Genomic DNA, 23,812 nt, shown 5'->3' on the forward strand with positions numbered 1-23,812 from the left:
CTATCCACCCACCCACCCATCCATCCATGCATCCATCCACCCACCCATCCACCCGTCTAGCCATCCATCCATCCACCCCTGATCATCTCAGGCCTCCAGTGAAGCCAGAAGGGCAGCCTTGGCTCCTTCCATCCATCAGGCTGAGAGATGAGAGGCCCACGTTTAAGAAGGTCCAGGTTGGGGGTGCAGGACTATAGAGGGGAAGGTGGGGGCAAAGAGATAGGGCTACCAGCCTTATCTTCTGGGTCACACAGGGCCAGCTCAAACCCAGAAAGGAAGTGAAGAAGTTGGACCAGACCAGGGGCTGCAAAGGGAGGGCCAGGAGGGTGGTTACCAGTGCCCTGGGCAGGCAGAAGGGTGCGTGAGGCCCGGAGACAGGGAATCCCAGAACACTGAGAACTCAGCTTAGTCCTTCTTCTCGTTTCCCATAAGCATGGCCCCAGCCACACTCTTTGCAGCCATAATTAAATGGCTACAAAATGCTCCAGCCCATGAACGTGTAAGCTGTTTACTCCCCCAGTGCCACACACTCAGATTCGCCTTTATTTTTCCGCAGTGATGTACCTGCTTCAAGTGAACATCCTCATGCACAAAACTCCTCCTCAGTCTAGAGGACTCGTTAGCCAACTTCTCAGCAGCCACCTACAGAAGTGGCTCAAAAGCACCAGCCTTACTTATGGCCCTGGGTAAACACGACCAAGCTACTTTCCAAAAGGATCGCCCCCACTGGCCGGGCACTGGAACACTACGCACCCTGCTTGCCATTAATCTTTACTAATGCACCTCTGGAGGCTGAGAACTTCCCACAGGTGCTTGTGGTCGAAGAACTGGAGTGAGGGTGCAGAGACAGGGGACTGTGTGGACCCGGCTCCACTGCGGGCAGCTGGGCTCCTCCCCACCAGGACCCTGAGGAGTTCGGAGAAAGCAGCCCAAGAGGGTCCCCTGGGCCTGAGGCCTCTGCATGAGAAGCAGGCAGGGACCCTCTGCAAGCCCAGAAGACAGTTTAAGCCCAACTAAAGAATCAGCGGATGCTCTGAGCAGAAGCACAGGCCCTCAGCAACTTCTCACATCTGCGCTGTCTCCCTGGGGTGAAGCTGAGTCTGACAAGCTCTCCTGGCACAGCTCTGCCCGGTGTCACTCACTGGAGGATACTGCCCCATTTCAAACCCCACACACTGTGCCCACTGGCAGATCCTACACCCCTGGCCCATGTCCTAGCTCTCAACACAGTAAGCTGATAGATTCACGAAAGTCTGTTTTGTGGATCTGTGCTGGGAAGGTCCAAAGTCAGTAGTGGACACTTAGAAAGTCTATTCAGTGGGATGAAGGAGCTGTGCCAGTAGGTTGAGGGTTCTACACTGGAGCCAGGAAGCAATGCTCAAAATAAGGACCAGGGCTGCCCTAATGTGACCCACTCTCAGTGACAAGGTCCTGAGCTCCTCTGATAATAATGGCCAAATTTGTATCAGGGAAACTGACCATGAGAGATTTCTCCAGGAGAGCCAACAGCTCCAAATGGCAACAACACTTAGGAGAACCCACAACACTACTCTGCCTCTCCAAGTCTCCTTTTCATGCTGAAAATGGTTCTCAGATGGACCGTCCATGCTCAGCACCACACTGGCATTTAAGTTGACCACTAGTTACCAACCCACAACCCCATTCATCCACCCATCCATCTGTCCATGGCACCTAGCCAGCCAGCCAGCCAGCCGGTCTATCCTTCATTTACCATACATCAGACATGCATACATATATTCTTGGTACCCATCCATCATCCATCCATCCATCCTTTCATGGTCCAAAACTTGCCCATTTTACTAAGATAGAAGCCAGCCATAGGGTGTGCTTGCCCAGTAGGGAGGCCACCAGGCTCTGGAAGATATTCCAGGACCCAGGAAAAGAGGAGGCCTGGCCTCTGCCTGTCCAGGAAGCACAAAGAGGCTGGAGCAGAAAGCAGGAAAACATTCTATCAACAGCAGCTGGCATGGGCTTCCAGAGCCTGGCTCCCCTAGTGGCAGTGTGGCCTCATCATGTCACTAAGCTTTCCTGGCCCAGCCTGACAAGGGGCAGGCGGTGCACCACACCCCAGGAAAGCTGCCTCAGCCACTCTGCACTTCCTCGATGGTGGGGCTCAGTTCGACTCTTGGAGCATCTTGGGGGCCAATATAGTTCCAAAAATTAAAATAAAATAAACTCATAATCAAGCAAAAGCTGATGTGACTGCCTCACTTTCTTTCTTGAAATTAACTGTCCCTTTGCCTTTTAATCAGAATTTTCAAAGCGTGTCCTGCAGCGCCCAAGCTCAGGGGCTGTTGGTCTCAGAACGGGATCCCCAGGTGCAGCGTTAAGAAGATGCTGCCTTCAACAGAAAGTAATGCTGGTCTGTGGCCAGGCTTCCAGAGCCTTCCCTCCACCATGTGCAACATGCAGCAAAGAACCAGCAGAAGACCCGAGTCCCTGCTCCCCAAAGCTCAGCTCCCTCCACGGCCTGGGTCCTTTCCACAGCAGACACCAGAGGAAAGGTGTCTTCCAGTCCTTGGCAACCGCCTGTCTGCACCGGACTTGGCCTGACCTTGGATAGAAATGGTGCTGGGGAACAGGTGTGGCCTCCAACTTCATGAAAGCAACCAGGACGCAGGTCAGACTCCAGGTTTCCTAGCTCCCTGCCCAGATGGGCCACCCAACCACACGCCGAGGCATTTGAAAATATTTTTATGCTCTAGAATCCATGATGCCCACAACAGATGGAGGGTAGGGACACCCTGAGGCCTGGCCGCAAACACTTCACATGTAAGGCTCCCTACTTCCTGAGCAAAACCTCACAGAACTGCACAGCAGGGGAGTGAATTTCACTATATACATTTAAAATATGTGCTCTGTATGTACATACATTTTTAAATTTTAAAACAAAACTGGTACATTTAGAACAATGACATCACTGTCTGCAGTGCACAGTAAACAGCAGATGTGAACAAAGGCAAAGCTTAGTGCAGAAGCCACTATTTATAGGCTACGAGGAAAATAAAATCTCTCATGAAAAATTCAACAAAAATCTAGCAGCTGAATCTGATCGCGTGCCAGAGACCGCCAGCCTCTCCCACATGACGGCGGGGACCCAACTGAATCACGCCAGGCTTGGCTTGCGTCCTGGGGTCAGGAAGGGGTAGGAGCAGATGTTCCTTCAGACAGATGGAGGCTACAATTTCTATCCTGCTCAGAACTCACGTGACTTAATTGCCCCAGGCCTCAGTTTCCCCAGTTGTAAACCAGAATGATCTAGTAGAGGCAGCACAGGTCTGTCATCCCAGCACTCTAGGAGGCTGAGGCAGGAAAAATGCAATTTTGAGCACAGCTTGGGCAATTTAACAATTTAGCAAAACTTTATCTCAGAGTAAACAATAAAAAGGCCTAGGACATACCTCAGTGCAAAGGCCCTGGGTTGTACACATGTGTGTAAAGTGTTTTACACACCTAGCGGGTGTGCATCTCAGCAGCAGTTTACCTGCTGACTCCCACCATTCCCTGTAGCTGGAGCACTTCATAAACAAACAAGTGCTTCAGGCAGGGCTGTGCACACCTAGCAGGGGTGCCCAGGCCTTCACAACTCGGGTGAGAGGAGGTGGAGGGACAGGGAGAGGGTCTCCCTCCAAACTCATGGGCTTATGCTATGATCAGCAACACGGCCAAGGTGAACAGGACTCCAGAGACAGGGAAGGAGGAGGGGGCACGCACAGTAGCTGCGGAGAGCATCAGAGTCCCCAGCCCCTGCGGGTACCGGCTCCAGAGCCACCCACAGACACCAAAGTCCTTGGATGCTCAGGCCCCTGAGAGCGACTGGTGTAGTATTTTCATCTGACCTGCAAGCACCTGACTGGGACTTTAAACCCTTATGACACCCACTAGGGGGTAAACACTATGCACCCAGCCCTCTCGCCATTCTGCTTAGGGGATGGATAGCAAGGAAAAACTCTGCTCATTTCAGGGGCAATTTTTTTCCTAACATTTTAAACCTATGGTGAATCTGCAGATGTTGAACCCACAACACAAATGACATCTAAATGGCCTCCGAGTGGGGAATCTGTGGAGGCCTCAGGGGTCAGGCCTGGGGACTCTCAGCTCCGAGGGTGGAAGAGAAGCACTTCCCTTCTCCAGGAAGAACTCGAACACAGAACCATCTCTGGACCTATCATCTTCAGCCTCTTCAAAACTGGGGCTTCTCAGCCCCTAGGGACAGAGTGGCAAGGTGCACCGAGACCCTGATTTCCTGTCCTGCGACCCAGCACTGACCGCTACAATCCCGCCTTAGGAAAACAGCCCAAAATGGGCCCAGAGATTCACACACTAGGCTGTGACATGATCAACCACAGAGCAGATAGCCACACTCCCAAGGGTGGGACATTCCCTTACCAAACATTTCCAAGGAAGCTTGAAAGACAAATAAAAGATAAAAATGTTAGGGGGCACAGGGACCAGGGAACTCTCCAGGGAGGTGAATCTTTCTCCCGGTAACCAACTCCCCCTGCAGAGGTGTACAGGTGCCCTGCAACACCCAGGCCCAGGGCTCCTCATGGCCTCTGAGCACTGTCCATCTCTGCTCAGCTGGGCACACCCAGGGCCTGCAGCCTGCGATCTCTCCACCCCCAGGAGCCGGCCACAGTCTCCATGGCATGGCTGAGCCAGTGGGGAGGTGGGTGACAGACAGGAAACAAGGGAAAAAGAAGAGAGACAAGAGGTGAGATAAAGAATGACACAAATGGAAGAAAATCAGGAATAGTGGTGCGGGTCTATAATCCTAGCACAACGGGAGCTGAGGCAGGAGGACTACAAGTCCGAGCCCAGCCTGAACTTCTTGGCAACTTAGTGGGACTCAGTCTCAAAAAGGCAGGGGCGCGGTGTAAACTCAGTGCAAGGTCCTGGGTGCAGTCCCTTATCCTACACACACAATTAGATGGACCAAAATCAAGCACCTTCTCTGCTTGTAAGACTCCTAGAAGCCTCACCCCATTAGCTGGGGACAAAAGAACATCAAAGGCAAAGCCTGGTGACACGGGTGACAGGGGTTCGCCTAGGCTCGTCTACTGGGCCTTGGGAGTCAGAGGGGAAGGGCAGGCAAGGCCAAGGGCAGCGTCTCCAAAGCCACCACCACCTCCCACCAGACCTACTTGAGGAGGGCAGATGCCGCTAAGCTGTCTCATCCTTTTCACAAACACTAAGCCTCTAAAGGACCAAGGATTCTCAGCCCACAGCAGCAGAATAAACAACACTCAGCCTTGGCTGGGCTGGGGCGGGAGAACCAGAAGCCTCTGCATGTCACTGTCTTCCTGCAGCAGAAGAGGCCCCCGGTCCCCACCCTCCCGCACAGTGCAGAGGCTGCCTGAGAGGTGCGTGAAACCCAGGAAGGCCTGAGAGTCCTCAGGAGAACAGGAGAGGAGCTGTTCTCAGCAAACCAACACTTACAGAAATCACCGACTTAGCAGCTCTGGCAGTCTGGAAAATAGCAGAGACAAACCTGTGATTACAGAGGCAGACGGACAGTGGCTGGGTCACAGGGGAGGGACTATGTAGGCTGAGGGCCGGGACATGAGTACGAATTCATGAAACTGGAAAAACAGGGAGAAGAGAAATGCTCCAGCAAAATACGAGGGATGCTCATGCATACGAGGGATGGCCAAAGAGTGTGGTGAGTGCTTAAATTTTAAAATGTTATTGCAGGAAAAGATGTTTTAATACCAGCATTCAGGAGGCTGAGGCAGGAGGATCGCTATGAGTTTGAGGCCAGACTGGGCTGCAAAGTGAGTTCAAAGCCAACCTGAACTACATAGTGAACTCAAAAAGACAGAAAAAAAAAGTTTTACGATTGAGCCCCTCAAAGTGCGTCCTTCACTTTGAACACAGTTCTCCCATCATTTCTGCCACTTTCCAATGCAGTTAGGAAGCCCTCTTTTCTGTCTTTATGGGGTGTGACCAGCTGTTGCCGGGTGCCATCCCACAGAAAGGCAGCCGCACAACCCTGACACTGTGTCCTCATCCACGACATACCTCCTTGCATCTGGCACCCTGCGACTTCCCGCTCTTCCCCAAAGCCAAATGACCATGAAAGGGAACTGCTCTGAATGGGTTCGGTACCTCAAGATGGCCAGGACAGCACAACCGAAGACAAGAAGAGCCTGCCAGGCCCCCTGGAAGCGTAGGGAGAACCACGAGACAAGTGTGTTCCCAGCAAGAAGCACTCTGAGTGGAGTAACAGCAATGTGTCTTCTCCCACGATAAACTTAATTAAACACTCACAGGATGGACTCAGCCTTTGGAAAGCCCCAGGTGTGCTTTTAGGAGAGGACCCGACAGGCGCTGTCTGTGGTCCTGAAACACAGGCAGGCGCTGCTATGGCGACCCAGTGAGCCTACTTGATAATGATGCTGCCACCCCTGGTGCAGTTGGCATCCAATGCTTTCACGTTTCATCGTCGCCTCCCATTACTTAAATTTCCCCTCCCCAGGATGTTGCAGTGGGGCATGCCCCTCAGTCCCCTTCCCCACGATGCCCACTAATGCAGAGCCTGGAATCTGAGGCCACTGAATGAGGGTTAACAAAAGGTCACAGACTCTAACGAGGCTGGAATGTGGAGGACAGCCCAGGGTGACTAAGTGGCCAGCTGATCCTGGCAATATTAAAAAAAAGACTGGGGAAGCCACATCTTGGTGGAGACATGTCTTACCTAAGCACTAAATGTGAGTGAATCCAAACCACTTTCTCTTAAGAGAAAGAAAAATGAATTCTGAGAGAAAGAAAGTGAATTCTGTTATTTGTTGCTTAAATCCCTGAAAGCCAGTGATACCAAAGCTCCCAAGTGCAGCTCAGAAACTCAGTGGGGTAGACGGGTATCCCCCCCACATGCACAACCCACAGCATGGCACCATGGCCTAGCGTGTCCTCACAATGAGCACTCCAGGTTGTCTAGTATTAACCCCACATCAGGTGTCTTTATCCACATTTTTGTTTACCAGATTGATGCTAGAGCTAGGAGTGTTTGTACAGTGACAAACACACTCAGGCAGGGTTGGTGTGGGCTCTCTGTGGCAGAAGGGGTCATTCATGTACACTGTACAGTGACTGTGCCAAGCCCCAACGTGGGCACAGTGCAGCTGCCTGCCCTGGTAACACTATATGCGCCGTGTAAATTGTCCTGACCCACAGGAGAAGGGGCCATGAGGGCACCGGTTCCAGCACAAGCTTTAAGAGGCAAGTGGGTTTCAGCTTTCCTTCTTGGAAGTCTGTGCCCCACCCCATGGAAACTATATTGCCAAGGAGTGACACTCCAAAGACATAATGAGCTGTACCCGTCAGCTTTCCTGTCTCTGCAACAACTTAATGAGGAGATTTATGTGGCTCATGGTTCCAGGGGGCTCAGTCCATGCTAAGCTAGCTCATCATGAAGCATGATGGGAAAATGGTAGGCGGAGCAAAGCTGCTTAGTTCATGGTGGCTGGGCAGTGGGGGACTGGAGCTAGAAAGGAAGGACCAGGTAGACTCCAAACAAGGTCACACTCCCATGATCCACCCACACACAGCCAGAACTTGTGCTCTATCTGCTTGGTGTTCCTTAGGCTAATGAAGATGTCACATCAAGAGTAACAGTTCCAGGCACACAGTGAACTCAAATAGAAGCCTACAGACAACTGTGGTTGAGCTCCACTAAGCCTCCGTCACCCACAGACTCTGAGGTTGCAAATTATCTATTGCTGTCAGCCAGGAATTAAGAGGCGGATGTTTATTATGCAGCACAACTGCATCAGAGTGAACTGGTACACTATGGAGGCCACAAGAATCGCCTGAGAGGTTCTATGACTTTAAGTGGTTTGGATCCTAACACTGCCAAGCAGAGTACCTCCATACCACACCCTGGGACCCCCACTGATTGCCTACTCATCCTCCCTGCAAGGGCAAGCCCAGCCACACGGCCCAGCTGCACACTCACCTGTTCACAGAAGTGTCCCATGTGCCTCTGACCATGCCCCAGGGGACAGCCTGCCAGTCTGGACCTCTCTGCCACACCATCTACGGAAGCAGCCCTGGAAGTAGCACAGGTGCGAGGCTGATTTAACACAGGACTCCCTCCTTGCTGGGTGGGCAGCAGAGTGGTGATGAATTAGAAATCAGGTGACCCCCAGGAATGTGGGCCGATTTCCATAACAACTGCAGGTTGTTATCACATCAGGTCTGGGCCCCTCACACCTGTAAGTGCTGAGGAAAAAGTCCCCATGGATGACCTGACTTTTAAAATAACACACTTCTCAAAAAAAAATAACACACTTCTCTCAGGACCTCAGGACTGGGGGGCCCTCAATTTGCCAGCAGGATGGCCATCCACATCCCCAGCCATCTCTGCAATCTCATCTCTGCTTCTCGGCTCACAGGGAGAAACCTAAACAGGACGACTTTGCCTTCAAGAAAATTCTACTCAGACTGAACTTCAGCTCTGCATTCAATGGGTTTCTCACTTTTCATCCTAAAATCTACTTCCTCGGGCCACATGCACAACTGGTACAAATCAGGAAACTCAGAAAGGTGGAGGGATTTTCTCAAGAACACAGAGCTGAGAGATGGTAGAGCCAGGCCTGGAAGCTGGCTGGACCTGGGATATTCAGGGACCACCAAAAGGGCTCTGAAATCCTGGACAGACTCTCAGGGTACAGCAGTGAATACCGTTAACCTAACCGACCTGACACAGGCAACGTCTCCTGCAAGCCAGCACTCTTCCTGCTTTCCCTCTTACTGAACACTCATGTACCGGGGCACTGAGAACACCGTGCAGGGCCAGAGTGCTGGGCTCCACACCGGCCCCACCTCCTGGCCCGGCAACGCGGACAGCTTCACCTCCATGTTTCAGTTCCCCATCTATGATTTCAAGGGATTCTAGAAACCCAATGATTTAAACAGCACTTTAAAAAAAAACGAGATGTTTTTTAAAAATCCTTGCTAAATCTTATTAAAATGCTGCTTCTCTTCCCCTTTTCTCTAACTTCTTGGGTCCATTTTGATTGCTCTAACAGAGCACCCGAGCCTGGAGACTTTACAAACAATACACATCTATTCAGTTCACGCATCCAAAAGCATGTTGCATCTGTGAACTTTGCACCATGTCCTCAGGCCAGAAGAGCATGACAGCACACTGTCAAGAGAGGCAGAGGGGTGGATGTCACTGCTGAAAGAGTTTGCTCTTGCATTAATGAGCCCAGCCCCACAGTGACCACATTCATCCACTCATGAGGGTGAGCCCCCGAACTCAGGATCTCTGCTTCCCAGCACCGCTGGATGGGGACTGAGCTGCCAACGTGCACACTGCACAGAGCACACTTCAAACTCAGAGCTCTGCCCGGTGTGGCTGCACCTGTTCTGCAGCCATCAGCGGACTCCCACCTTCTCCTGCACCTCCCCAGGGCGGCCCTCACCACCTGGTTCCCTGTGGTCCATCTTGTGCCTGCACCTGACAGCCAGAGTGACCTTTCTGAAACACAAAAGCAACCCTGCTCCACCTCTGCTCAATTGTAGGGCAATGTGCCCTTCTTAGACTCCTCCACACCTTACCTTGCCCTTCAGCCAGGACTCCCATATGTCCTCTCACTGTCCTTCAGCTCCTGAAACTGCACTTCGCAGAGCTGTGCCATCAGCCACAGCCTTGCTGTGGCCTGATAGCCTGCCGGATGCACTGTGCCCAGTGACTTCCGCCTCGCCCGACACAGCCAATGTCCTGACTCCAGCACTCACTCCTGGTGTTCATCTTGCAGCTCATTTTACATCGCACATCCCAGGAGACCGTGAGACCCTCCACTCAGCACCCGGAGGCCAGCTGACTCCTACAGCTCCCACCCACGAGGCCTTGGGCGAGGGTCATATCGTGGTAGGCAGTAGTTTCACCAGCCGCAAACGGAGCCAGTCAAGGAGCCAACTTCAGAGGACTGTGTGGGATAAAGGAAAGGCACTGCGCCCACTGAACAGTGTGGGTGACCTATGAGATCAAATGCTCTGTACCCCATCATCAGTGTTCAGACACTCAAGAAAGCACAAGAAAAATTGCTTTCCTTCAGTTTCTCAAAAAAGATGATGATGCTAGGAAGTTTTAAACCATGTTAAAAACTGGCACCCAATGATTAAAGATTTTTATTATTGTTATTATTGTTGTTGTTGTTGTTGTTGTTGTGCTCCATATGCAGAAACAAAGTGTTCCAGTTTATATCTAGATGCCCCCCCCCAAAGCCTCTTGTGCTTGGAGGTGGGGCTTTTGAGAGACACTTGGACATTCATGGGGCTACAATTTACAGCTTGGTATGATGTTAGGAAGGGAAGCCTGGTTGAAGGAGGTGAGCCACTAGGGGTGCAGCCTGGAAAGATCTGTTCTCTTTCTCCTCCCTTGATTTCTCGACTGTGATGCTACTCTGTCCATGCCACCCTGCCTTGGATCTGGACACCTATGGACTAAAACCTCTACAAACTGAGAGCCAAAATAAATTGTCATGTTTTAAGTTGTGGGTGTCAGGTATTGTGTCTCAGTGGAGAGCAGTAAGATGTAAAATACAGATAAATAAAATACGGATAAAAAAGTCACACAAAGAGAAGGAAAGGAAAATCCAAACACTGCCTGTAAATCATGCTTGATGAGGGATAAAAACCTGGGTCAGTTTTGGAAAACAGAGTCCCCTGGTAAGGAAGAAACACTTTCATGGGCCGCTAGGTCTGCTGTCCTGCTCCTCGCTTCTCTGAGCTCCAAGCCTTCCTGCCACTCCCTCTCCTCTGGCTGGTAACTACCTAGACACTAACCCTACACAGCCAGGCGTGCTGAGGAAGACCAAATGCAGGTGCAGCCACGGCCTCATCCACAGTTTGCAATCTCAGCTCCATTCTTCCAGACCCGCTGTGTGAGTCCCTGCTGTGAATCCCTGGCATGCACATGTGTAAGGGCACCCCAGGGGCGGAACTCAGGACAGACACAGTCACAATACTCCATGTGTTTAGAGTCAAGTAGAGCAGATGGACAGGAGTTGAACCACAGATGCCAAGGTGGGAGTGCTCACAATCCCAGCCCCAGGAGGGAGGAAGGATGCTCCATAGAGGCTGAAGACCAACAAAGGTGAGCCTGGTCCAGGAGAAAGCTCTGCAAGTCCATGGCACAGCAGGGTTGCAGCCCCTATCTCCAAATCTACCATTTTCTCCTTCTACCTGCCTGCTCGTTTCCACTTCATCTTTGCCACAAAGCACCCCAGCACCCAACTCATCCACATCCATTCAAACCAGGCTCATTAATTCAAAGCAAAGCTGTGATTTGGTTATTACATCTCTTGGGGACAAAGAATATTTTCTTTGCAAGACTCTTGGAGGTTTAAAGACCAAAGGACACTGATAAAGTCCACACCATGATCGTACTCTCCTTCCCATAATGTCTCTGTCTCTCCTGGAACCCTGAGCAGCTGCTAGCCTGGTGATGGCGAACCTTTCAAGAGCTTTCTTTTCTTTTTTCTTTTTTTTTTTTTTTTGTCTTTTTCGTTTTTATCGGTACCAGGGATCGAACTCACGACTGCCTGCTTGCAAGGCAGGCGCTTATGCCACTGAGCTAAATCCCCAGCCCCTCCTTTCAGAGCTTTCAATGGTAACAAACAGCCCTGGCTGCCCTGGTTCACTCTTCAGCACCATAGCGCTGTCCACTGCCCTGCCCTCCTCTTAAAAGCTCAGGGGCAAAGTCATCTGAAGTCCCCTTTCCAGGGCACCACTCCTTTTCACTCACCGCAAATCAGAATAGAATTCAGCACCTCCCTGTTGTGGGTGTGCCAGGCCACACATGACAGATATGCTAAAACCATGCTGCAAACACAGCTTTTAGCAGCACATCTGGAGATTTTTGTCCGCATACCCCTGCGTGGGCTCAGAGGCTGTTACTGAAATGTCTTGCATTTTTCTGGCTTTCAGTTACTCTAATAATCAAATCTGGCCCTCTTTTCCCTGGTCAGGCCTTCGCTTCCTGACCACCTCAGCATCGGTGTCAGCAGGTGCTTCTTAGCATCCCTGTCATAGCAGAACTTTTGCACACAATGCTCATGACTCCTCTAGAAAGACTCAATCAGGGCTCCTCTGCATTGATCCAAGACTGGGACACAGGATGCACTTTGCCCAGAGGACCAAGATCAGATATGAAACAGGCCGTATGTGAGCAGAAATTCCTGAGCACAGGTCAGGTTGCTGCCAGGGCCTCGTGTTCTTCTGTTCCTTTCACCTGGGTCTCAAGATGAGGTGACACTTCAACTGAGCCATCATCAGCCAGCAGTAGGGCAAAGGTACAGCTACCTAAAGCCTCACACAGCATGAACAAGAAACAAACAGACGCTGTTGAGATCTTGTGGTTGTGTGCCACAGAACCAAATGAACACACTGCCCCAGAGTAAGAATAACACTGTCTCACATTGCACTTACCTCGCGCAATATTATAAGAATTTTACATATGTTGTCCCTTACAGGGGAAAAATCCTATAAACTATGATAATTCTTCTCATTTTACAAACATAAATTTGTGAGGACAGGGGGCTGGCGATTTGGCTCAGTGGCACAAGAGCCTGCCTTGCAAATGTGTGGTCATGAGTTTGACCCTTGATATCCAAAAAAATAAATAAGTAAAAACATTTGTGAGGATGAAATGGACACAGAGAGAAAAAGTAGCTCATGGAATCACACAGCCAAGATGAGAACGCAGGTTTCTTCCATCAGCGTGGGTACATCTTGCCTGACTTCCAAAGCCCTACAAAATCTGCCCACCTTTCCCCCAGGTGCTTCGCCTCCTGAACTAGCTGTGTGGGAAACCTTCCCTCTCCTTGGGTCATCCTCCTCCCGACCCCAGGTCCCATCCCTGATGTCCCCGCCTACCCAGCACTGAGCACCGAGCTGTACCCAGCAGAGCCACCTCCACGCTTCTGCCCATGCGGGATCCTCTCTTCCGAGCCCTCTAGCACCTGTGCTCTGATGCGACTGGTCCTTTAGCCAGCCTTTGCTTACTCCCTGTGTGCACAACTTCAAGCTCCCAAGGGGCCTTGCCCATGTCAAAGAACCAAAAAGATACGTGGCCAGCACTTGGTGAGCTGGACTCTGAACTTTCATTTCCTCAAAGATTGGAAGAAAGAGTTTGGGACAAGAAACTCTCACCTGTCACTGACAATACACCTGGCACATTTAGGGATGTGGTCCCTCGAGTGAAGGCTTGACCAAGTTAATTACAAGAAACAAGCATTTGGGGTGACAGTGGCACAATTGTACCGGAGAGATGTTATAACTCGTTACCACTGTTATGTTCCCTCTGAGACACTTTTTAAGAATCTGCTTTCAACAAAAATCTTCCTTAGAATACAACCCACTTCTTCCTCACTGCTCTGGGAATTTTCCACTCTGGCTGGATGACAGAAGGTCTGAGTCAGTGTCCGTCCAGTTGTGACCCCTTCAGTGTTCTGGTCCCTGGCAGGTTTGCTCTGCACTCTGCTGGGAGGCTCAATTCCACTCTTCAGCCTGCGTCTGACTTCACAGTGTCTGCAGGCACTCAAGCTCCTTGGCGCAGGGAGCAGGGAGGAAACCCACGCCACACAGAACGCGCCTGGGCCCGCAGGGTTTCCCACTCTTCTGCACCTTAGAGAAACGGATTCAGCCAGATGCAAGTCCCACTGCAGGAGCCTTCTTCCCTGTCTGCTGAACACCCACTAGCATCTGAGAACATAAACACCCATCACACACCAGACACATGCCCAGCTACAAACACACACAGGGAACCCAGCACTTTGCTCAGCAGGTGGAGCCACCCTTCACTCACCCTCCTGAAAGTGAACTTGAATATGGAGCCTTCCCCATTGCCCCGGGCAAGACTCTGATTAGCCACTGGCCGTCTTCGAACTCCAGGCCACATCTGGGAAACCAGGATGAGTCGCCGCAGCTGCCTTCCTTATAGCAAGGCCTGAGAAACAGGTCAGTGAGCCAGGAGGTCATTCTGAAGGTGGGTCTCAAGGCATTTACAGAGGTGCAAGGGCAGGCGTGAGCAGCGCCTGCAAGGTTCTATATGTAGCAGTACTAGCTGTGACCACAGTGATGTGGGAACTGCCCCCCCCACCCACACACACACAGAGTAAGCCTCCCCCTTGGTGGCTCAGTTTGGAGCCAGGTGTTTCTGCAGGGCCATAAAAACCACACGCCTTTGTTTGCCCAGAGCCACACCCAGGATGCTCTGCTTGCTTATGCGCAGTGGGCACCTAGACACCGGGAGGCTAATCCCCAGTGGGACCATTCATTAAAAGAAATAAAAAAGCTACAAAGGAAGAGAGCTTCTTCAATATTTTAAACAGTCCTTGGGGGCAGAAGCTAAATGTCTGCACTCTTCCCTTCCTCCTTCTCTGCCAGGCCGGTCCACATCCTCAGAAACTGGCAGAAACAGGAAAAGAGCAGAAGGTAGCACAGCTGCCACCCCAACCTGAGCAGGAGAACTCCTAATTCTATCAACCCGCCTCCGAGTCTTTACCCATACCGGACTCCATCTTGAACCCATTCTTTTCCCAATGCAGGTACCCATCTGGGTGTTCCGGGGATCTGGTGAGGCTGGGATCTTCTTCCCCATATTTAAGTGGGTCAGCAGAGAGACTCAGAGGGCGGACAGTGACTGATCTGGAATGGGACCCGCTGCTACAGGTGAGAGCTGCGCCTTCTCCCTCTATTTACTCACAGGAACCTCATCTTAACCCTAACACCCCAGCTCTCTCCACAGGGTGCACAGCTCGATCTCAATGCAGAGCGACACACAGAGCTGAGGGTAGGGTCCACTCCCCCCACTGCCCCCGGAAGCCTGGCTCTCCACACCTTGCTCCCTGTCCCCTCCACCTCTCAGGACTAAGCTGAGTGTCCTTGCTGGGGTCTCCTCCACACTCTGCACCTCACCACCTTCCAAGGCCATTTCAGGCTTAGATGTCAGTCACTGCTAAGTCTGCATGGCTGAGGCCGAGGTCACCCATTCCCAGGGCCCAGCTCCGTGCCCTGCACAGACCTGGTGCTGATTATTACTGCTCACTCACCCAGGACTGCTGCAGGCCAGGCCAGGCAGGGAGGCAGTATCTGGAAGGCCGTAATGGCATTTATGGAGGGAATCTGGCCCCTGTCACATGTGTGTTATTAGCAAAAGGCCCTCAGGCAGCTGTAGGATCCATGCAAAGCCCCATCTGAGTCCATCCCATCTGGATTTCTAATTTCTCCTTAAAACTCACAGACCTTTCTGGCTGGGATAGGTGATGTGAACCGGAGCCCCTTTCCGGGTTACACATACTCCTTGTGCTCCCACCGGGCTTATGAGCCATCCCTGGGGTTCCCTCACCCACAGAGTAGCCTCTTGCTTCCTTCAAAGGACCAGAAGGTAGCCTTTCTAGGCCAGGGAACCTAACACACCCAAAGCTGTCGGGGCAGCCGAGGATGCTCGGCAGTACCACCAGGGACCCTCTATGACAGTGACAGCACCAAGGTACTGAGAGATGCCAGAGCCCTGCACACCCTGAGCTATCCAGTGTGAAAGGCTGGGCAGCTCCTCTCCACGGCAGAGGCTCCCAACAGGGAGGGCACCGAGGCCGGGTAGGCGGAGAGCTGTACCCCTCAAGGGCAGCATTCCCACAGACTGCCTCGAGACCATCTGTCAAATCTCCATCTGGCATCCTGAGGGCGCAGACCTGCCTCAGGCACACCGCTTGAGGAGCTCAAGGCTCCAGCCTCAGCAGTCCATGTATCACCCGCAAATCCATCACAAGCCTTAGCTCTCCCAGAGGTCAGTGTCCCAAGAGAGGGACACTTTCTTCCTGTGTGGCCTGACCTGGGATCCCCACATTCCTTCCGTGGATTATTTGCCAACTGTTTACAAATCACCCTGTGTCTCAGAGGACTGAGTGTGGGAGACAACTCCCAAGTCTCGCTTGACTGCAAAGCAATTACTGTACCTCTGATTACTTGGAGACTTATTTAATTATACTGATATGTAGAGAGCTGGCTATGGTACTCCCTTCTCTCTTCAACTGGCTCTAAGCATTACAAATAAGGCTCGCCAAGGTGCTGGTATGTAATCTCTAAAGCTGACAGACAGACAGACAGTCCTGTGTCCTCCCATAGTCTTCTCCATATAAACACAGTGGGATGTTAGAGCTAATAGCTCCGGGAATGTCAACTGGGTAGGAGCCCCAAGATAAAGAGGCTAGGACTCTCCAGGACACAAGAGTTTACATATCAATAACCAAAGCAACAGCCCCCCAAAACAATTCAGCTACCTTAATTGGATCCTCACTGTCACCCATCCCTGAGCCACCCCCCTTCTTCACAAGATAATAAATGCTGGGAGAGGCCTAGGATCAGGGCCTTTGTCCACGCACCCTCACTGGGATTGGATTTAGGACCCCTTGGCTGCCCTCAACTTGAAATCTGTCTTGGTGTCTTTACTCAAGCTGTGGGTTGCATTGGAGGTGGTAGATTGGAATTAACTTGCTGGGATTCCAATAACGTCTCAGTGGGATTACAAATATAACCTTTTGGATGGTGAGGAAAACTGGAAAAGGATTAGAATACTTGGATGACTGTACATAATATTTAGGATTACAATAGCTGAGCATAGAGATAGATAGACCGGTGGGGTCCCTGGTACCAGGGGCCACACGTTGGGCAGGAACTCAACAGAGGCCAAGAGCTGAAGTTGTTCGTGATCAGTAGGGAGTTGGGAGCTCAATACTGAGCCCAGCTGGGACCAACACGAGGCAGTGAAGGTGAAGCAATGGCCCAAGTCCCGCATAGCCTTTCCCTTACCTGCACCCCCTCCCGGATCCAGCCTCCCGGCGCTTCAAGCTGGCAAAATCTCCCTCAAAGAACAAGTGTTGCACTGCCCTGGCAGGCACGTGGAAAACGCCAGGTCCCTCCCGAACCCCAGGTTGCCCTGTCACAGCGGCCCAGGGGGCTGTCCCCAGGTCAGCCACAACTGTGCCCCCAGAGCAGGCTGGGTCTCCCACCCCACACCGCAGGAGTCACCCCTGGGAATTACACCACTCCCGCAGTAGCCTCAGGGGCACCGCCTGTGCAGATGCAGGCCATCCCTGAGCTGGACTCTGATGCCCGCAAGGGAACCGCGTAGGGGCCTCCGGCCCTGACCGCTTCGCCCTCAGCTCCCCTCCCAGACAAAGCCTGAAGATTAGAGTTCCTTTGTTTCCGGCCACACCCAGGGACACAGCGCAACTGCTCTGCCCGGACCGCGGTCCCCGCGCCTGGCGGTCCAGCTTCAGCCCGTTAACCCTTCCAGGGTCGCTGCCACGAGGGTCGCCCAGGAGGCCGCTGAGAGCCTCGGCAAGGGGTGGGGACGAGCTTCCATCATGGCGCTGCCGGGTCTGGACTCCTAACACCGGCAGAGGCGGGGGCGGGAGCCGAGGTTCACCTCTCCCCTTCCTCAGCAAGGGGCGGGGATGCAAGGGCCGTGAGCTGGCCCGCACCCACCGCAGCCCGCTCGGGGCCCGAGGGAGGGGGTTCGGACCCCGTGCCCCTCCGTCTTTTGTTCAGCTCGGCATCCTCCTCAGCCACGCCATCCTCCGGCACCTCCCGTGGGGGAGGGGGACCGCACGCCCGTGGAGAGGGACCCGAGGCTCCAGCCCCGCCCCGCCACGCGTCCTCCCCCCCCCTTGTCCCCAGAGGCTGGGGGAGGGGGCAGCCAAGCCCAGACCGGCCCCGCCCCGCCCGCGGCGACGCAGGAAGCCTCCCAGGCGCCCCTGCCGCACCCCACCCGCGCATCTGGACCCAGACGGCGGCGACCACCCCCACCCTCGCCACCAGGCGCGGCGGCGGGCGGAGGCCGCTTACCGTGATGTGCGGGATGCTCTTCTTGCCCTGATAGGACATGGTCCCTCCGGCACTGCGCCCGGCGCCGGCCTCGCTGGATCGCGCTGTCGCTCGGCCCCGCGCGCGCGGTGACAAAGGCCCGTAGGCTACGGAGGGAGGTGCACGAAGCTGGGCGCCAGATGCCCACGCGCGGATGCCCGGTTGTGGCCCGCGCTCCGCTGCCAGCACCGCGCGACTCGGCGCAGGGCGGGAGAAGAGGAGGAGGCAGGGCGGGAGGAGGGGGCTGCGGAGAGACAGCTCCTCCCGGCGGCCGCGGAGCCCGATTCGCCCCTCTCGGCTCGAACCAGGAAGCGCTTCCCTTCCAACACCCGCTCACCGCCCCGCCCGCCGGCGCGCGCGCCCTCGCCGGGCCCAGGCCGCGCTCCCCAGAAAGGGAGGGGTGCTTTTCGGGGTGCGCTTTATAAACGCAGGAACCAGCTTTCGGGTACGCGGGCAGCGCCACAGGAGTGCGACCCTGTGCCCAGGGTCTCGCCGGCACCTGTGCGTGGGGACGCGGCGTGGACCTGTGCCGGGACCCGCCCAAGCTGCCAGGAGCACTCCTGGCCCGCGGGGACCGCGCGCAGCGACCGCCCCCCTGCGTCCACTCCTTCCGCCGCCTGCTCGGTCCCCTGCGCCACTCCCCGAATGGACCAAGCCTGTCCCTCGCCAGCTTTCTTCACGCTGGCCCTGCTCCCTGAATATTCTACCCTAGACAAAAGGTTGTCATCCCAGGCCCTCGGGCGCTTCTTCTGAGGCTTCTCCCGCCAGCTCCTCACCCGGTCCTAACGAGCCTTCCGGAGGGCCTCCAGGCAGAGGGGATGAGCAGAGTCGAGGCAAGACCCCAATCGGGTCGTGGCCGCCAGCAACCCGGCATGGGGCCACCAGGCGCCCACAGACCTGCCCATCACATAGTGAGTACTGGGAGGCGAGGCCCTGAGGAACAGGATGCCCCTGCCACTGGGCAGACTGCTGGCCAGCCCCAGGGACCCGTGATCCTGATGGTGCCCCGGGAAGGGTGGACAGGAAGCCGGGACACCGCCTGATGGATTTCCCGAGAGCAAAGACGCTGAAAGAGGGAGAGAGCCCCAGGAACCCCTGAGAGCACGGGACAGAGCCCCCCCAAAAAACACCAAGTGGAGTAAAGCACCACTCCTCCCTGCCACTTCTCTGCTCAAATCCAAAGCGAGGGACCCGGTGAGGTGACCCATAGGCTCTGCTTTCAAGTCACCACCCCGAGGGAGGCTGGGCCGGCCTGGTAAAGCGCCTCCGCGCTCTGCTTCTGGGCTGGAATCTGGACTCCATTAGTGTGGTCAATTCCCTGGGCCAGATCTGCAGGCCACACAGAACCAGAGATTCAGTCTGAAATGGACTGGAGTTCTAGGTTCATACAGCCCCGCCAGGAGCACCGGGCGTTAAGTTCTCAGGTACAGATGGAAAAGAGGCTTGCGGGGGGTGAAACTGCCCGGGAGCCAAAAGCAGAGGCAGAGCCCAATCTGCAAGCCATGGCCCCGCCCACCGCCTAGGTCACCAAGCCGGCGTGGAGCTGGACCCTAGGTTCTCCGGAATGAGCAGAAACCCAGGTGGGAACAGGGTCCCTCCGTGACTCTTCCACCTGCTCTGGTGCTAGAGCCCGCACATTGCTCGGGGTCAGTCTGGCGAACTGGGAAGAAAAGCCCGAGCTGGGGACAGGGCCACGTGCGAGTTAAGGGGAGGAGCATCTGCTCCAGGCTGGCCAAACAGATCGCTGCTCCCAAGCAGACTTTGCCGGTACAAAGCGCCGCAGCCGCTTGGCCTCCAGAGTCGCCAAAGGCGCGCCTGCGCCCCAGTAATCCCTCCTCCCTCCTCCCGGGGCTGAGCCTGGCAGGCGGGGGAGGCGCCGGGGCACCCGCAGCAAAGCGCTGGACTACAGAGCCTCCCCCCCCCCCCAACCCCTGGAAACCTAAACCTGCGGCCGCTGGGTCTGCAAAAAGTAAAACGTATCCTCTTGGGGCCCGGAGACCCCTCCGCGTCCTAGTCCTGAACCCAGAGTGCTTTCCAAGCCCCTTGCGCGCCCGAGACGCCACCTTTGTCCGGTCCCTAAGAGACCACACAGAAAACAGAGGAGACTGGAGCGGGGACAGGAAGGAGCAGGGGCGGGAGGCATCAGGAGAGGCGAAGCGACCCACCTAGCCTGAGGAATACAGGGTAGAGCCCAGGGGCCACGGTGGCGCTGGCGACCCTGGCCACAGCCCAGGCAGAGACGCGCCGTGGGGACAGCCCTCGGCCCGCACAAAGCGCTCTCGCCTCGGAGCGGCTTCACCACGCCTCAAGGGAGGAAGAGAGTGGACGGCCCACACGCGCAGGTGGAGATGCCAAGGGTTAGCAGGGCGAAACGCCTGGCTGGCTCCCCAGCACTTCCGCCCGAGGCCCTGAGGCCTCCGAGTGAGTTAGGAGCCAGGACCTCAAGGTGGTCGAATCACCAGAGGGGTGGCAGGAGGAGACTGGACTCCACACTCTTAGACCCGCCCCACCACCACCAACCCAGGACCTCGAGTTCAGGACCGCGGAGAGCTCCCGGGAACCCGCGCCTGCTGCCCATCACGCAGACCTAGCGGAGAGCTCCAGCCATGCGCCGGCCCGGCTCCTGCCTCCTGCGCCTCCAGGAAGCCCTCCCTGATTTCCAAAAGGAGCGTTCCTCCCTCTAGGTTCACGTTATGCCTCTGATAGCATTTAAGGGGAGAATGGTTAATTAAAATGGTAACAATAAAACTCAATGGCAAAACATTTATTGAGTGCTCACTGCCTTTCGGCATTAAGTAATTTAATTTTGCAAGGGATCTGTCGCTAACATCAGCCTGGGAACTTCTGGAGGGTGGGGCCGGGTGACTTAGCCGGGGACCCAGCCTCACTGGAACCCTGAGTGCTAGACCAAGCCCAAAGCTGGGCCACGCTCTGGTGCTCCAACTTCCATTTTCCAGGCACCTCACCCTTCCACCCCAGGGCTCGACCATCCATCCGTCCAGCTCCCCGGGAAGCCCCAGCTTGGGGCGGGGGAGACCTCAGGGCTCCCTCCCTGCTGCCCCGACCCCACCCCACCTTGAAAGGGGATACGGGCACGAGGCTGGGGGTTCAAATCCCAGCCCTACTCCAACTCCTACTGCCAGGTGGGCGCGGTGGCGTTGTGCTCTGCGAGTAGGGGACATACCTTGAGGACGGCAGCACTTGCAGGTGGGGCTTCCAGCTGCCCGGTGACCCACATCCTTCTCCAAACCCTCCCCCGGAAAGCACGAGAGGTGCCCTCGAGAACGGCTCTTTCCAGCTGGAAGCTGTATGACCACGGCAAGTCACGGACCCTCTCCCAGAGCCGTGTCCACAGCGACTAAGTGGGTGGACAGATAGGCGGCCAAACGCAGGACAACCCTGCCCTTCTTTGCCGAGATTCCAGAGGGCCCTTGAAGGGCCCCTGCGGCTGCTTTACACAACTTCCCCTCTCAGGCCGTCTGTCTCTCTTGCTGCGGATCAGCAGCCACCACGGACCTCGAGGGCCCCTTTGGGCTCCTGCGGACGACACTGGCCAGCCCTGCTGAGTGGCAGAGCCTCCCTGAGCCGCTCACTCGGGGCGTGGGGGAGGGTCTGTCCTTTGCCTTCCCGAACCTCGGAGACCCGACGGTGCCCAAGCCCAGGGCCCCGCAGGCCCGCCCCCGCGCCTGGCCCACCCGCGCCCCGAGGGTACCTGGCCATTGTCCCGGCCGAGCGGCAGGTCGCGGGGCGCAGGGCAGCGGATGCGCAGCGCGGGCGGCCGCTCGTCGCGCTCGCCGGGGGAGCTGACGGCCGAGCCCGAGAGCTCGCTCACGTCGCTGGCTGTGTCCTCGCTGCCGCCAGGCCCGGGTATCCCCACGGCGTCCAACCGACCAGCGCTGCGCGGCGTGCGCGCCGAGCCGCGGCGGCCCACGCTGTAGGCGTCAAAGTCGATGGTCTTGTTCTCGTAGGCGCCCTCCACCGCGGCGAACATGCCGCCGTACTTCTGCCGCGGGGTCTGCGCCGCGCTGCCCGGCCGCGCCAGGTACACAGGCAGGTCGTCCTCCGTGTTCCATGCGCGCCTTCGGTCCGCCATCCCCGCCCCAGCCAGCCGGGCCCGCGCGCCAGCCCGCCCGCCGTCCTCGCCTCCGCCGCGCACCGCGCTCCGCGCCTTGGTGTGGGCCCGCGGCGGCCCAGGCGCGACTGCAGCCGGGAGGCGGGGAGGGGGCGCGGGGCGGAACCGGCGCGCGGGGCGGGGCCGGGGCAGGCCGGGGCGGGGCCTCGGCGCGGCTGCGGGCCAGCGACGCGCGGGCTACAAAGAGCCGGGGGGCGGGGACTGCTGCTGGGGCGGGAGGGAGGTGACGCGCTGGAGCCGCAGCACGGAGGGTGGGTGGCCGAACCGCAGTGCCCTCCGCTCACCCTCCACTCCCGCCCGCAGGCGGAGCACAGAGAGCGATCGGAGCCAGGGCTGTGAGCCGCGTGCGTGTACATGCGCGCACATACACACCACACACACACACACACACACACACACACACACACACACACACTACAAGCACACAAGGTTCACACCGCACAGCAATGACACCAAACACGTGAGAGATTTAGAAACGCAGAGAGAGATTTAGGCACACGCAGTTACACACACAGGCTGGTTTATGCACCAGCGTGGGCAATGTTGCACACACAGACATATCGGCGTATGCACACGTTTCTAGTCAATGACACATGTCCGCAGCTCTTGGTGCATCCATAGCGTCACGCGGAAATTAACTGTCCCCGGAAAGACTGCACTTTAGAGACGCTACTTATTCATGCACGTGCCTTACAGCCCGCCTGCTCCTCTTGGCAATGCGCAAGTGCTAGGGACAGGGTCATGACCAGAACAAGGTCCCTGCCTTCCTGGAGGAGATGTTGTAGGGAGGGGAGACTGCAGCTCAGGTAAGACGCACCCTGCAGTAAGAAGGGCCCAGGGAGAGCCCGCAGGAAAAGAAGGCCATGCTTGTAGCGCACTCCCAGGGATGCACGAGACAAAGCCACTCTTGACCCCAAGCTAGTGACCCACCTTGTACTCAAAGCACATGCCAGTGACACCACCAACAAAGGAATTTCCACACCAGTGTCCAAGGCAAACTCACAAGTCAGCTCAACACTTGTGAGCTCTCAGACCCCAACAGGGTGCCCACCCACACATCCACACTAGAATAAATGCGGTCAGGAGCTGACAAACAAAGAGCACACACACACCTGACACTCACCCAGGCTGGTGTATAGCCCATCTAGGGACACTGCCCCCACCCTGGAGCAGCCCCTCCTTGCTGGCCTGGAACTTGCAGCATGGGTCTCCCCATACCCAGGGCTCCTCTGACAAGGGCTGGGGAGGGCCTGAAGGCCTGAGGTTGCTCTGCTGTACTTGAAGTCCAGGCATCAGTGTGCTGTCTCCTCTAGACCGGGTCTCTAGTTTCAGGATCTTCAAGCATAGGGTCTGGAGAGTCTTTGGGGGACTCAGAAATCCCAGGTGCACCTTCTAGACTGAAGAATAATCAGCTGGAGGAGCCGCCCCCATAGATGAGTCCGGAGACGCAGTGGGCCTGGCAGGACCGCAGTGGGGACCCAGCCTCGCTGTCCCACCCCTCTGCCTGCTCCTCCAGGGCTGGGAGCTGTCCCTTCAGCACCCAGGCGGGCTGGTCAGATTGCTGCAGTGCATACTCGGGGATACTCGGTGAGCCTGATGGGAGTTCCTATTTCTGTGACTGCTGAGATTCATAGACTGAGGACTCTGGGGACGCTGGATTGTAGCCTTTGCTAACACCCTCTTCCATGTACTGTCTATGGCAGTTAAACCTGACTGTCAACTTGACTGGTTTGAAAGACACCTAGGAGATGTGTAAAGCCCACTTTGGGGTGTGTCTGG

At 55.6% G+C, this 23,812-nt stretch overlaps 1 protein-coding gene across 4 annotated transcripts in view; it reads right to left on the reverse strand.

Moving 5' to 3' along the window:
- Crmp1 (collapsin response mediator protein 1) overlaps window positions 1–22,095 on the reverse strand; it is a 55,528-nt gene extending 33,433 nt beyond the window's left edge. The window contains exon 1 of one of the 4 annotated variants that reach the window (XM_003464345.5): window positions 21,614–22,095. In XM_003464345.5, coding sequence (XP_003464393.1) covers window positions 21,614–21,994 — 381 coding nt within the window. In that variant the 5' untranslated portion in view covers window positions 21,995–22,095. Of the gene's footprint in view, window positions 1–7,978; window positions 8,015–13,840; window positions 13,967–17,883; window positions 18,206–21,613 lie in introns of those variants that run through there. The other 3 variants (XM_063230181.1, XM_013146547.3, XM_063230182.1) reach the window with 3 other exon arrangements.
- Between the last annotated feature and the right edge of the window lie 1,717 nt (window positions 22,096–23,812).

This window comes from Cavia porcellus, unplaced genomic scaffold (assembly GCF_034190915.1).
Source record: "Cavia porcellus strain 051 isolate PalLab524CR breed Dunkin Hartley unplaced genomic scaffold, mCavPor4.1 scaffold_18, whole genome shotgun sequence".
NCBI classification, from domain to species: Eukaryota; Metazoa; Chordata; class Mammalia; order Rodentia; family Caviidae; genus Cavia; species Cavia porcellus.